Genomic DNA, 14,540 nt, shown 5'->3' on the forward strand with positions numbered 1-14,540 from the left:
TTGGTAAGCATGCACGGTCTGCATGTTAGAACAGATACAAGGGAAAGGAGACCTGCCTTATGCTTTCTTGTGAAGCTCTAGTGCAAGCAAGTTTGCTTCTTGTTGGAGAAGAACTGCACTGTGTACTAGTCAGCAGCAGAGACAGTAAGGTGTACTTCAGTGCTGTGTCTGTAAGGCATTGAATTTACTATTTTAAAAAAAGCATTATCCTTCATATTAGTATTCAGGACTTGACTATACATGTAACTGAAGTCAACTATACATGGACAAAGCACTATTGTAATTTGCTTGTTCTAATTTTGTTGTGCCTTGTATTGTCTGTTTGTGGAAGTGCACTCATAAAAGGATCTGCATGTTGGTCCCTCTGGTGAAATGGAGTGCTGTTTTTTTGGTAAGGAGGGATACCACATGCAGACAGCCATGTTCCCTTTCTGACTGATACCGTTTTAAAGCAGACACCCATACAGGGGCACAGGGGATTGAGACTGTGTGGTAGGTTTTTTTGGAAAAACTTAACACAAAAAATTAATGCAAGTAGGAGCAAGTAAAATTATAACAAAGTTCTAATTATGGACATTGTATGAACACCTATTCCTTTTGAAACTTGTGGAAGAGAAGTGATTCAGCTGCTGCCTGAGAGTGTTACTTCTAGTGGCTAAAATGTTTGTCTTTTACCTTCTGTTGCACATACTTGTTACAGGACTAGCATTTTCCCTTCCTTATTTTGCTGGGGTATAAATGATAAAATGAGGTACCTTGTAGTAAATTGGACTGAGATTCAGATTCTGACATGTCTGATGGTGGAATCTTTCCCTAGTGCACTGAAGATGAAGGAAAAAAGTCTTATCTTTCAGAGCAGAGGAAGCATAGTGCCTTTCTTAGTAACAACCTTCAGATTTGACTGTAAGGAGTGTCTGCACAACGGATTCATCTGTGAAAAGTGCCATCTTCAGCACCTGAGCCCAAGATAAATATAATCTCAGATTTTCTAGGAATGCTAAGCAAAAAGCAAGTAGCTTAAGTAAGCACCTCCTACATGCTTTCTCCATAGTGGTTTTGACAGCCTGACAGTCTTTTGAAAATGTACTGGCCCATCATTTTTTGAAGTTGTGTTAAAATTTTAGTGTCCTGTCCCCTCTAGAGTGCCATGTATCATCCCCCCACACCCACCCCCCCGAAAAAGGAAGACATCTAGGTACTTGAAACAACAGATATTTTAATATAAGTGAAGAGTAGCAATGTCAGTTCAGTACAAGTTTGTAGTGCAAACAAAAGTTGTCCTTGGAAGAACAGTAAGTTTTGTAAACTTAGTTTCAGTTGTCATACCAACACTTTATTGTTCAAAGAAAAAAAAAAAAACAAACCAAAAAAACCAGTTAACATAACTAGTGTGCCTTAGAGTTTATCAAACTGCATAAAACATACAAAAATATTTCTCTGAATGCATAGACTTACTGTTATTATTACAGTCAGATCATGATTAAAGTTTTAGTCTTATCACATTAACAATTATTCTTGGTGGAAACTAGAGCAAATAAAGCTTTTTTTTAAACCAGCTGCTCCTGTAGCTGAATGTTCAGTAATTAGTGGAGGCAGTCTTTATGCTGATTTCCTAAACAAAGGAACTGAAAAGAAATTAGGTACTCTTAATTTTGAGCCATTTAACTACTACTGTTTTTCAAACAGTTATTGCACATAATGTGAACTAGCCTCCAAGCTATGCTGAAAAGATAAATGTACAATTGTTAAAATAAAAACTCCTTTCCTGTCCTACAAGAAAAACAAAGTGGGAGCCATAGTTAGGAAATTTTACTTCATACTGTGTCACAGTCTCGAGCTTACCAGGAGTTGAATTGGGCTTTAAAGTAGCCCAGCTCCTGGATAGAGAAGGGCCAGGCCTGAGAACAGGGAGTTAGCAGAGTTTAAGTAACTGGTAAGAGGTTATATGGAGCAAGCGGGAAAGGATGATAATTATTTTGAATGCACTAAGCAAAAATTTTAAGCTTAAGTAATGTGATACAATCCTGAACCCAGAGTCAAGCGTCTCTTCTGCTGGCAGAAGGGGTTTCTATGTTCTTCAGACATGCGTGCTTTTACTTACCTCACTTGGAGGAGCCACTTCAAGGATAAAGCATGTGTGCTGCAGGAAGCTAAGATAGGGTGGCAGCCATGCTGCTCCTACCAAAACATGTTGATTGTACTATTTATGGTCTGAATGTCAACACTACAATCCAGATCAACAACAACAAACGCTGCATTACCTGTGCATAAACTCTGCTCTAGTGCAGCTTAATAAAGCAGAGATGGAAGGAAAATCAATACTATTGGGGGTGGGGGTGGGGAAGCAGCTCAAGTCCAGAAAAATACAAATCCCTCACTCCTCCACCTACCCCAGTGCCCAATTAAGGTTTTTGGTGCAAAGGTCATCATTGTAGTTTTTGGTACAAAAGAAAACAAAAAGCCTCCTAAGGTGTGACTTTGCAGACTAGCATGTTAACAGGAAAAGCTGCAGGCTGTTAATACGTCAGCAATGCTGTGACTTAAATACTTTGTTCGGACTGAAAGGGAATGACGTCAAGGTGTGTTTTAATAATGACTGACTTCTGCCATTCATAAAACCACAGATGGATGTTTTCATTACTGACTTGCTTAAGTGCAAGTTAAGCAGTCTGTAGCTTAACCAGAGTCTGGGTTGGGTTTTTTCCCCCCCAAAAAATCAGTTGAAAGCACCTGGAGGCATTCAGCCCTTTTGGTACTCACCTGGCTAAAACTTCGGACACTTATGTAAAGGTGATAGTAGACTGTGCAATGTGTAAAGTTACAGGTTATTTATTTGCTAATGGTGGATGTTTCCAGTTTAGTATGGCTAATCAAGACCATGGTATGCTCCTTACAGTTGTGATACCTCAAGAGTATACTGTTGTGCTTCTGCTCCTCACACAGCAGAAGCTAACCACACGTCCTGTAACTGGTCTGTGAGGGTGGGCCATAAAGAAGTTACCCACCTTAACAGTACTGACTTTTGGTGTCAGTAATGCATAGTCTCCTCGCATCGTTGGGAAAATAAATAAATAAAACCATGGACAGAGATTTGTGATCTCCTCCCTCGCTCCTGAAACATAAGGGCTTTCTTTTGAAAGGGCACTTTAACTTGCTTTGTGACTTAAATGCTCCTGAATTAAGAGAGGGGCTTCCATATTTTTTTTGTGGAGGTGGAGGGATGCCATCACTTAAGTTACAGTATTCTCATATGGGAAGGAAACATTTAAACGTGGACATTCTTACTCCACTTAATTTTCAGCCCCGTGAAAATTTTTCTTGTCACTTCAGAGCATTAAATATTTCTATCCCCAGCAGGCAAGACAACACATCTGGGTAAGTCTTTGTGAAGGGGCAAGAGATTAAGGACTTGCAAGTTTTACATTTTTAGAGAGCAACTGTTCATTGTATGCCAGATACCCTCTGATGTTTAAAAACTATATATATATACACACACATACACATACACACACACACACACGATTTCCTGAATCTCTTTTCCATGAGTCTTATTTGGTCAAAGCGTGGGAGTACTCAACATACTTGTCATATCAATAATTAAGTCTTTCCTGCCCTCTGTTGCCAAATACAACCAATAAACTTCATTGAAATACATTGGAAGCATGTGATTTTAGTAGACAAATGAGGTATCCCTTATCTGAATACAGTATCAAGTAAAAAAATAAAAGTAAAGGGGATATTAAATACAAAAGATAAACTATTAGTTAAAATAGTAACCCTAACAATAACTTAAGGTTTTACACACGCTTAATTCACTGCCTTCAAAAGGCAGCAGCATATAATTACCAGGTTTTCGTACAGTAGATGTATCTAGAAGAGTCAGTAAGTCAGCTTTGATGCTCTGCTGTTGTAGCACGGTCTCTCAGTCAAAGTTGATGCAGCATTTCTGAAAGGAGAGCTGTCACTTTTCACAAGAACTAACTCCAGCTCTTGGAAGTCCTGAAGTCTGGCGACATCCTTGTCCTTTCAAAGAACAGACAGAACTATGCATTCCTTCTAAACATATCTGGTTATTATTATTTATAATAATAGCTGAAGGAAGCAAAAACTAAAATGCCAGAGAGGTCACACTCAATAAGAATAAATGAAAGCAAAAAATCCTACCAGTATATGCTCTTTCTTTCAAAGCATGTTTGGTTTTTTTTTCTCCTTCAACTGTACATTTTTTTCTCCTTGAACCTCATTATGATTTGACTGTGTTTGTGCATGTCACTTAACTAAGAGTTGTGACCAAATGCATTTCATTTACAGACCTCCACAATAGGTATTTTTGGAACAGAAGAGCATGTTCATTTGTTAACAGCCTTATCTTTAAATGATGCACATGCCAATTTGTGGGTTTTTCCCCCCTCACTGTTTGTTCTTTTTAGGCAAGCAAACAGTGAAGTAGTGCATGGCAGTTATGTTAAAAGCACACTAATGCACCATTTCCGATATATTAAAAAAAAAAAAAAAAATGAAGCTGTAATAGTTTTGTGCACTTTAGGAGCTGAAATAGTCTGTCTATTTTGACAAAATATTTTTAAGTAAGTTATGATGAAGTTTTAAGTCCAACATCCTCTTGAATTTGCGAGCTTAAGTCAGTTTTTGGTTTTTTAGCAAGGCCATGTTTTGCCCATCTTTTTACAAAAATACCTTCTCTGATGTCTGCAAAGTGCAAAGTCAAATTAATCTCCAATTTCAATTCTTACCTTTCTTACTAGTGTATTAGGTAATTTTCTGATCTTCTCTACTTGTTCCGGATTAACACCCAATTCACAGCAACTCACTCGGAGCAGATCTTGATAGGTCAGTTCTTGTCTGTCCAGTTCAATTTCAATGAAGTCATTGTCTCTGAGGTTCTGGACTCTCACCTTCAGCACAAGTTCTGATTGAAAAAAAGATTAAAAGGATTTTTTCCTCAAATAAAAAAAAAAATCAACCCAAGCCTAACATTGAAGTATTTACTATTACCTTTTGAATTCAGGTTTTATAATACAATACCTATTATCTCACTGAGAAATACTGTACAGTTAATAGAAGCTTCCATTTCAACAGCAAGAAATACACAGGGGAACCATGTTTACAATGTTAAAAATCCGATCCATCCAGTCACAAAGTCGTTACCAGAAATGCATTTGATGCTATATTACATAGTGCAAAATTTGAATTTTTATGTTGCTTGGACTGATCTTTCTGTTGGTTTGCAAAGTATTACTATGTTTAAAATACAGTATAACAGTTATTTTACTTAGCAGGGCAGAAAAAAATAGTTCTGGGTACTTTTGGCCGAAGAATTCAACATCTCTGCCTCTATTCCACGAGTCTGAAAATAGAATGATTCTTTATCTTTCACCCATTAATAAAAATATGGAACCAAAATACAATAGACGGATGGGAAATTACTCTTCATTACCTTGCATGTTATATGGGAAAGTTCCAGTAAAGAAAAAGGGCTGAAACGTCGGCGCGGGACCTGTAGGTGAACTGTCGCTTTGCAGAGGTACAGCCTGTTTGGATGCTACCGGAGAGAACAGACCTCTGCTGTGAGGCAAGGGCGGCTGGCAAACGGGGCCGTTCTGTACTTCAGGCTTGATGGATTTTGGTGCTGCGATAGTTGCTGACGGGGCGGGCAGCTGTTCTGCAGCGTCTAGTGCGGGGAAATCATCTTCGCTGTTGCATGACGTAGGTGTGCGTATGCTTTCAACCTGAGTTGCTGATGAACAAGGACTAGTTTCACACTGGGAAGCAGAAGAGGTGGAAGCACTTTCATTCTGGGATTCTGCCAAGCTGTCTGGAATGCTTTCTTCAGTGTAAACGTAAGGGAATGGCGGGTTGGCCAAGTAGTTTGCAACAATTGGCAAACTTAAATCCTTCACTCCTTGACATTCAGGTTCTTCCTCTATTAATGAAGTTCAAAAATGGGGGGTAGGGGAATGGAGAGAGAAAAAAACCCACCACGTTACTGGATAGATCTTTCTCATTTTGAATATAGTTAGTTTTCCATTGTGTCTTAAAACTACATCACATTCTGAGGTAATCAAAGGATGATACTAATGTATCATAAGCATGTAAGACCTGGAAAGCAAGTAGCTGTGAAATGAAAGAAAAATCTACAGATTTCTACAATGTATTGTGTTTTTTAAAAGCAAAGTGGGAAAAAAATAACTGTATGACCCGTAGTTCTTCACTAAATCTCATTTTACAATGGTTTTAATAACACTGCTGTAAACAGTTTATTATGACCCATGCCAACAAATGAAACAGAGTATTTCTTCAGGTAAGTGACAATTTGATAGAATACTCAAGCCAACTCTTCTCTGGCTTAAATGACTGCAGTAAATGACATTCTTGCCTGACTGAGGATTACAGGACATTAATATTAATGTCGAAGCAGTTCAGAAATATTGCTCAATAGCACTACACTTCCAGAATAAAAAACATTTAGGAGAATATAAGTGATAAGTGTTTATTCCCCAGGAAACACATGAAAGCTTAACGGACAGAAAAATGAGGCAACTATGAACAGCGTTCATTCACGCACGGTCTTGACAGTTTAGATTTTTAAAAACAGAATGCAAGTCATTTGCCATGAACTAAGTCCAAGAGATGAGCACCTTGCTCAAAGAAAACAAAAATGCTCATGCAAAGAACATGGCATTCCTTCAGTTGTGGCTGTTGTCACCTTACTCGTGATTTAGCTGCAACTTCATTTAAGATAACTGCACTGTTGATGTAAGAGTATGTAATTGTGGAGAGCAATTTAAGTGCAATTAGCAGAAGAGAGAAGATCAACATTTCCAAAGGTGAAGCACTTAAAAATTTTAATCTGGAGCACAGTACCTAGATGCTGGTGGAAATAGGCACTGGCAGTGTTCAAGGAGTGTCACATCCATCTAGGTTTGCTGTGCATATGAAAAGTGTAAGATGACAGAATTATGGGGCAAAAAATTAATCATACTGCAAGTCACAGTATAACAAAATGCTCAGAAGCCTTAAATTCTGAAATGCTGCAGTTGTTTTGAGTGGATTTCTTATGGTCAGACAACAGTCAAATTGTACAATTCTGAAAGCCTCCGTTTGCAGCCTGCATGCTACCTTTTGCTTAATGAGAGCAAATGGGACTGCAGCAGCACACTTCCCAAAGTATACAGCTCTTCAATCTCTTGATGACGCAGGTCAGAATAAAAGGCCTTCCCACCTGAAATCCCCAAGTCTATTTCCCCGAGTATGAATTACAGTTATAAATCAGCGCTATCTAATGAGATACAATAGTCCTAGGCAAAGTTTTGTCAATCTACTGCCTCAGATAAAAGCACTAAAAATGCTTTTCTCTTTAGACCAAGAATTCTAGATGACTTTTAAGATGGGAACGGTACCTCCCAAAATCTTCCGGATGTCTGGTTTCGAAGTTAGCTGTGCAGCCAGCTCTCCTTTAGCTGTGAGGATCTGCTTATCTGCACCAGCACCCAGCAGGCAGGACACCACTTGAGCATGGTTCCGCTTACAGGCCCAGTGCAAACAGGTCCTGCGGGGAAGGAAGCAGAGGGATTGTGCCGTCAGCCTCAGATCTGTATCGCCCCGGCTCCTCCTAAGATGCCCATCCTAATTCACCTGAGTTGCATGTAGAGCGACAATAAATAACCGGAAATAAAGTTTCCTTCATTGCATCACTTTTTAAAAGCGATGAATCTACTGTAAGTTCTGCAGGGCAAGGCCCTCCTTTGCCTCGCTAGAGCTTAAAGAGGGAGTCTCCACCGCTGTCCTAACTGTGTTGGTGGACACAGCGACTTCAGAAGAGGTCCTCCAGCAAACCCGTAGTGACGGGTGGAAGGAGGGTGGCCTCCTTTTATGATGATCCTCTTTAGGAGTAAATCTCAAAGCCTCCCGAGATTAGCATTTCCTTTTTTGTCAACAGGAAAACTAAGAAACAGGAGAGCTGCGCCCTCAAAGCAGCTCTCCCCTAGGTCTAAGGAGGGGTGCCCAGCCTCACACGGGGACCCCCCCAGCCCACCACACGTCTGCCCCAACACCCCGTGCAAGGCAAGGGCAGGGCCAGTCCCGTCCCCCTCCCTCCCCAGCAGGCAGCCGGGCCCGACAGCAACCCCGAGCTCCGGGCCTGCCTCCGCGAACGGGCAGCCCGACCCCCTCCCCGGGAGGAGGCACTTTACTCCCCTCCCCGCCGCAGCGCGCTGGGACGGGACCCCGCCGCCCCCGGCCCTGCCGGGCCCGCCCCCGGCGCCCCTCACCAGCCGTTGATCTCGTTGCGGGAGTTGATGTCCGCCCCCGCGCCCAGCAGCCGCCGCACCTCCTCCACGTCCCCCAGCGCCGCCGCCTCCCGCAGCCGCTCCTCCAGCTCCCGCGCCTCCGCGGCGCCGCTCATCGCCGATGCCCGGGGCCGGCAGACGCCAGGCAGGGCACCCCCCGCCGCCGCCGCCGCCGCCACCACCTCGGCCCGGCTGCTGCCGGCCGCTGCAGCCCCTCCCCGCCGCGGCGGGGCGGCCGGAGCCCGTCACGAGGTGGCGAGGGGACGGCGGGCCGGGCGGCCTCCTCAGCGCCGCGCCGCCGGGCCCTCTGCGCCCCGCCGCCCGCCGCCCCGGCCCTTCGCTCCGGCGGGCGCCCTCACGGCCGCCGCCATTTTGTGCCCGCGGCCGGGGCGGGGTGCGGGCCGCGCCAGGGCTTGCCGCGGCCGCTGTCCCTCCCCAGGGGAATGCCCGAGGGCAGAGCGGGCTGGAAGGGAACCGACCCGCGGGCCTTGGGGTGACGCAGGGGCACAGACGGGGTGAAAACACCAAAACTGAAGCGTTTCCTCTCAGGGTCTCCTGCCGCCCTCGCCCGCTGCCCTGCCCGGCAAAGAGCCCCAGCCCCGCGCGGAGGTTTGAGGGGAGACGGCTCCTGGGAGAAGAGGGAAGAAGCCGCTTTTCAAAATTGCCTGCCCGGCAAAGGCACGTCAAGCCGGCTTTGCCCGCTTTTTAACTGGCTGAGCCGCCGCTGCCTGGCTCCGGCCTTGAAGCCGTGAGGCCGCCACGGGCAGGGGCCACAGGCAGAGGATGGGTTCCAAAGCCATGGGCCGGCAGCGAAACCTGCCGGGGGTTCCCCGGGCACCCCCAGCCCTGGCACCCCTAATTCCCAGCCCTTGCCTCTCTGGGTCTTAATTAAATCACTGCGGCGTGTGTTGGGGAGCTCTTTTTCAACTCCAGGGTTTCTATTTTGGCATCAGTGTCTGCCACCAATCAGAAATTTGCACTAAGCTGGGTTTTTTTTTTTCATTGCCTCTCTTTTATTGCTCACTTTTCTTATTAGTGACAGTATTTTTAACCTACTGTTTAATTTAGGACTTGGGTTGCAGTCGCTTTGGACTGTGTTCCTGCTGTGGCAGTTGTGGCAATTATGTGAAGATTATGCCTGCAGCATTTACAGTCCAAACAGTTCCTGAATATCTATCAATATAAATGAAGCTTCAAAACACAGAAAAGGAGGGACAATAATCCTCCTTTTAATCAGTCAGGAGAGGCTGGAGCCCACAGGCTAGACCTTTCTGTTTCTCTTAAGCGAGTGCCCATGCAAACCGCCCTTGTGAACGCAGGAGGGACACGCACAAACGGTGACATTTTTAACTAGCATGACAAAGGTTACACAGTGACTCAGTGGCAATTTTTTAACACCGGATCACATGCTGTTGGTCTCATGAAACAGACTGCAAGAGGCTGAGCAAAAAGTTTGCCCGGCTCATACCAAAAGACACGACCAACTGTATGAGAAACAATTCGATTTAGAGAATGGTTTGCAAACAAGATTTACGCGCAACAACTGCAAATTCAAACCTCAGAGACGGGGAAGACCAGCCTTCAAGTGGACGCTGCTGTGACCTAGATCTTTTTATTTTAACTCGCTGTCCTAAATGATCACGCTTTTTAGCCCATGAGCTCTTTTCTCTGTTTTCAGCACCTGTGGCATAAAGTTGGTAAAACAAAGACAAGGCACACAAATGTGGAGGCCTGGCGATACGTTCAAGGAAGCAGAACGCTCTTTCACATACTGTGAAAGCTTTAAGTCCCAACTTGTTAAATCTGGAAAAATCCAATAGGATAAAGTGGCAAAATAGCCTTTTCCAAAGTCCTATGTGACACCTCTCAGACCGATGGGGAAAAGCTATCCAGGAGACAAGTGCACGAGTAGGCCTAAAAACAGAAACACAGACCCTAGTTCATCAGTAAAACTGCACAGTGCCACTAGATGTCACGGTGGAACAGCAAGAGGAGCCCGCAGTGTGGCTTTGTGCTTCTTGCTGTAATTGTAAAGTGCCTTTAAATTTGTCTCGGCACATCCATAGTGCCTCCATACAGCTTTGAGCCTGCAGATTTCAAAGCTCTGTGCAGTGCGAAGGGACATTATGCAATGTTTCAACAACAAGCACAGGGAAGCCCTGCGCAGTGAGCTGATTTCTTTAGGCTTATGGGACTCTCTTTCTTTTTGTCTTTTCCCCCCTCTACTTGAGCTCCTCTCCCAAGGCCACACCAGGGCTTTTAAGGACTCAAAGCCAGCGGGCGATGCACTGAGACGGTCTCTCTCACGCTCTCTTGGGATGAGTATCCTACACTGTCGTGCTTGTGCCAAGCCCTGTTAAATGCAACTCGGGTTCACCATTGCTTAGTTACACAACGTACTTCTCCCTGGAGTCATAAGATTTCCTCCTGCAAGAAGGACTGTGTAGAAGAGGATTAGCAGCGAGTTCACTTGACTCGAAACTCCCCGCTGCTGCCATGAGCCTTCCTGCTCGTGCCTCGCGCGTGGAGCCTCAGAATCCCTCGCACGCGTTGCCCCCTCCCCGCTTATCGGCACTAGCGTTGCACACACCAAAACCGAGCAAAGCCAAAACCATGTTCTTTCCCTGCTCCTTCCCTCCCCTTTCCCATATGGCAGCTGGGTTTGTGCCCGTACTTGGCAAGCCCACACGATGCCTGTACCTGTGCAGGGCGCACGTGTGTACACCTCCCTACCAAGAGCAGCGGGGGCTGCGTAGGTCCGGATGCAAAGAGGCAGATGCCGGCAGAGGGCTGGCCATCGCCTTTGGAAGCGGCTGGGAATCGCACCCAGTGCTGCGTGCTCATGGCTCGACTGCGCAAAAGTGAGCAGTCACTTTGCTTCCCAAATGTGCCTGCTAAATGTCCTTGGGCCTTCAGCGGGAACATGCTGAGATCTGAGCCACAGCGAGAGTGTGTGTGTGTGGAGCCCAGATAAGTGATATTTGTTTTCTTTGTGATTTACAGGTGCTCAGTGCTCCCTGTGCGTTCACCACCCAAGGGGGAACGATATCAACCAGCCTTGGGCACAGCCCTGACAGCCTGAAGGCATCGCTGGGAACGCTGGGGCATGCCTGGCAGTGCAGAGCCAGCGCTTAGCTGTTACATGCTTGGACATCCTGCTGCTGCTTGGGGTAACCACAAGGGAGAGTTGGGCCATTCTTTGTCCTCAGAACAAGTTTTCCAGATTTTATTGGTTTAGTTTTAATATCTGTCTTTTTGCAAGCTTCTGACTGTGACTGACCCTCTGGATTGGTTCTTTTCTCCTTTTTTGGAGAAACCATGGTCTGTCTGTTTGCTCTTTGCTGCTGGTTTTTTTTAAGGCTTAGGAAGTTTTTCACTCCCTTTGCATTTCAGGTTTCATTCCCCAACTCCTTTAACCAAGTTCTCAGTCATTTAAAATTATTATTAAACATTGTTTTAAAGGCTTAATTCCCAGTTACACAGTGATACAGCTGTACAATTTTACTTGAAACACCCAGTCCCCACCCAACCCACCACAATAATGTTTCTGGTAATTTCAACCAACCCTGCACTTGTGTAAGAGTATTAGAAATAAGATTTAGGGATATTTGGAAACCTTAAACTTTATATTTAATGTGCATACACACACAGAGAAAGATTTAAAGCCGTTATGGCATTAAGGCTCAGGGAAATGGCAGGACTGGTGGAGAATAAAGATGGAATGAATTAAAAGTCAAACCCAATATTCACCTAGATTTAAACTAATCTACGCTGCTTACTTTGGGCTTTTCAATGAGTGTTTGAATGCAGAGAAGACAATTTCAGAGGCGGAATCAAAGTCACATGGGAGAAGCAGTTTATAGTATACCAGTTTTTGTGTTGACCCCATGGAAGTCCCTGCGTGAGAGTTTGTAGGTGAATTAGGTTACATTCGAAGCTCCACATTATCAAGTCTGAGCCTGCGTCACCCAAATGCTCGCTTCGTGCCCCTGGGAAGAAACATGCAGCACAGAAGCTGATTCATCTCATCCTGGGGCAGGTGTCTAAGAATAGTGCAGACTAATCATCCTCTGGAGATGCCTATTGTGTTCTACCTGCTGTCAAAGGAGCCAAAGGTAACGAGCTGTGAACCCAGTAATTTCCAGCTGTCTAGTGTCAGGCAAGATGAGCACCCGAGGCAGGGTGGCTGGGGCCCTACCTTTAGCTTCTCTATTCTTGATGAGACAGATAAATCCTTCCAGTGAATTGCAAAGTTGCAGGGAACTCACTGATCATCTTTCTTTTGACTTAAAATCATGGCTCTTTTCACCAAATCACCAGGCAGGAATTGCAACACTGGTAGTGGTACAGAGGGCTGGGATTTAGGACAGGTCTTAGCCACCTGGAGCTTCCCTGAATCGCAGTGCAACCAGCTATCCCATGGATTTTCAGCCCTGCTGAGCATCCCACAGGGGCTTGAGGGGAACCTGAGTGCCTAAGAAAGAGATTTTTCAGCAGGTGTGAGCACATACACATGCACACGGATGTACATGCCTGCAGCATGGAGTTAAATTTGATGGGAGGGGTTGGAAAATGGCATTGATATTTGGGGGAACGGTTATCTGCAGGGGAAGGATCTGCTCAGGCAGTCACATGCCTTTAGAAATCGGGCATGGTGCGCAGCTGATTTTTTTCGTTTGTTAATATAACATTGTTCCTATTTGTAGGACAAATAAATAATTTCTGAACAAACAAGTCAGGGAACTGGAACCTGAGGGGGGTGGTACATCAGCTCGTGATTAAGAAGTCCAATAGATTTTGATAACAACTGGAAATTGTTCAGTGGATTAGTGTTTAAAGCCAGTTTGGCTTGAAGTAATGACAAGCCTGAGCTGCAGTGCCATGGATCCAAACTTCTGCCGCTGAGGGTTGTTGTTGCTTGTGTTGCAGTAGTGGGTAGGGTCCCCAGGCGTGAGCCCAGTCCCCTCTGAGCTAAGAGATGTCCTAACCCAGAAAACTGGGCAGACAAGGGGCCGCCTTTGCTTTTTCTCCAGACATCTGGCTGCATTCCTCTCTGCCTGTGTCTGTCGTCCCTCACTTTGCTCTCCCAAGCCATGAAACAGGCTCACCCTGGGGACATGGGGCAAATGTATGTAGTTGCCTGACGCGTGCGTAGGGCCATGTCCTATCTAGGTGTTCGGAGCCAAAAGGCTTCTGTGGATCTTGTTGCAGTTCATCTCCCGCAGGAGCTGACTCCTGTGGAAAGTGCACAGGCTGTTAACAAGATGATGGAGATGGTTCACTTGCATGCCTAAGAAAAAAATTTTCATGCTAAAACAAGGTCTACATTTGTTTCTGCAGGGTTTTTTTCTTTAGAAGAAGCTGGCCCCATGCAGGAGACCAGATCAAGGTGTCTGGATTCTCCTTAGGTTGTGTTTTGGCCATCAAGGAGAAAGCCACAAATGCAAATCATAACCGGTTACACTTAGGGGCTATGCCCTGTGCACTCTTCATGGTCCTGAGACATGGCCAGTCAATTAGAAACTCTCCATTGACTTGGATGGGCTTTCAACCAGACGCTATACAATTCAACAGAGGAATTAGCAAAGCTGTAACTAAAAAGGTCTCCATGGAGATTGACAGCATCACCTCCCAGCTGGTACATTCTCTGCCTCCTATTCTAAATTTGTTCTCGCTGTCTTCCTGGCACTAATCCATAAGGTTAGCTAAATCTTCCAACATTTGTGATACATCAATGCAATGGAGAGAAGGACAAAGGCTGTTGGGAGGAGGCAGAGAAAGAAATAACCCGGTGCCTTAAGGAAAGCAACAGAAACTGTTCAGACATATATAGTCAGAGTTTTGAGAATGGGATTAGGCAGAACAGCACCTCTGCCTGCCTGTCACTTGCAAATTCTTGCTAATACTTTAGGAGCTTATTGGAGGTCAGCACCAAACACCCAAACAGACTAATCTGTATTATAGACACATAATCAAAGTCACAAGGTTTTACATAATATATATTGGTGACACAAGAAGTGTTTGTTCGAATAATTTTGTCATCAAGATTAGTGGCCATGAAAGCCTCTACTGTGCACTAACCTGGTTTTCTATGGCCAGTGGTACACCAGATTCCTCAAAGAAATAGAGAAGGAGCTGAGAAAGTACGAACCAAGTATATGTTCTGAAACAGTAACAGTATTAGGTTTCTAGGCATGGCAAAGTTTAAAAAAAAAAAGTATGTGTGTGTGAGCT

At 44.7% G+C, this 14,540-nt stretch overlaps 1 protein-coding gene across 1 annotated transcript; it reads right to left on the minus strand.

Moving 5' to 3' along the window:
- Positions 1 to 1,196: 1,196 nt before the first annotated feature.
- LOC104312788 (ankyrin repeat domain-containing protein 40) lies at positions 1,197 to 8,699 on the minus strand. Its single transcript, XM_069799183.1, has 5 exons — positions 8,289 to 8,699; positions 7,419 to 7,567; positions 5,456 to 5,941; positions 4,752 to 4,927; positions 1,197 to 4,023 (listed from the first exon to the last, which is right to left on the minus strand). The coding sequence occupies exons 1-5, from the start codon at positions 8,420 to 8,422 to the stop codon at positions 3,880 to 3,882; spliced, it is 1,089 nt and encodes a 362-aa protein (XP_069655284.1). The 5' UTR covers positions 8,423 to 8,699; the 3' UTR covers positions 1,197 to 3,879.
- Between the last annotated feature and the right edge of the window lie 5,841 nt (positions 8,700 to 14,540).

Source organism: Haliaeetus albicilla, chromosome 12 (genome assembly GCF_947461875.1).
Source record: "Haliaeetus albicilla chromosome 12, bHalAlb1.1, whole genome shotgun sequence".
NCBI lineage: Eukaryota > Metazoa > Chordata > Aves > Accipitriformes > Accipitridae > Haliaeetus > Haliaeetus albicilla.

Excerpts from the sequence above, each read along its gene's own strand:
- LOC104312788 (XM_069799183.1), bottom strand. The coding sequence starts at position 8,422 with ATGAGCGGCGCCGCGGAGGCGCGGGAGCTGGAGGAGCGGCTGCGGGAG. Across the intron at positions 5,942-7,418 it reads CATCCGGAAGATTTTGGGAG|AGGAAGAACCTGAATGTCAA; the intron begins GTACCGTTCCCA and ends CTTCATTAATAG. Across the intron at positions 4,928-5,455 it reads TTTCCCATATAACATGCAAG|AACTTGTGCTGAAGGTGAGA; the intron begins GTAATGAAGAGT and ends TTTTTCAATCAG.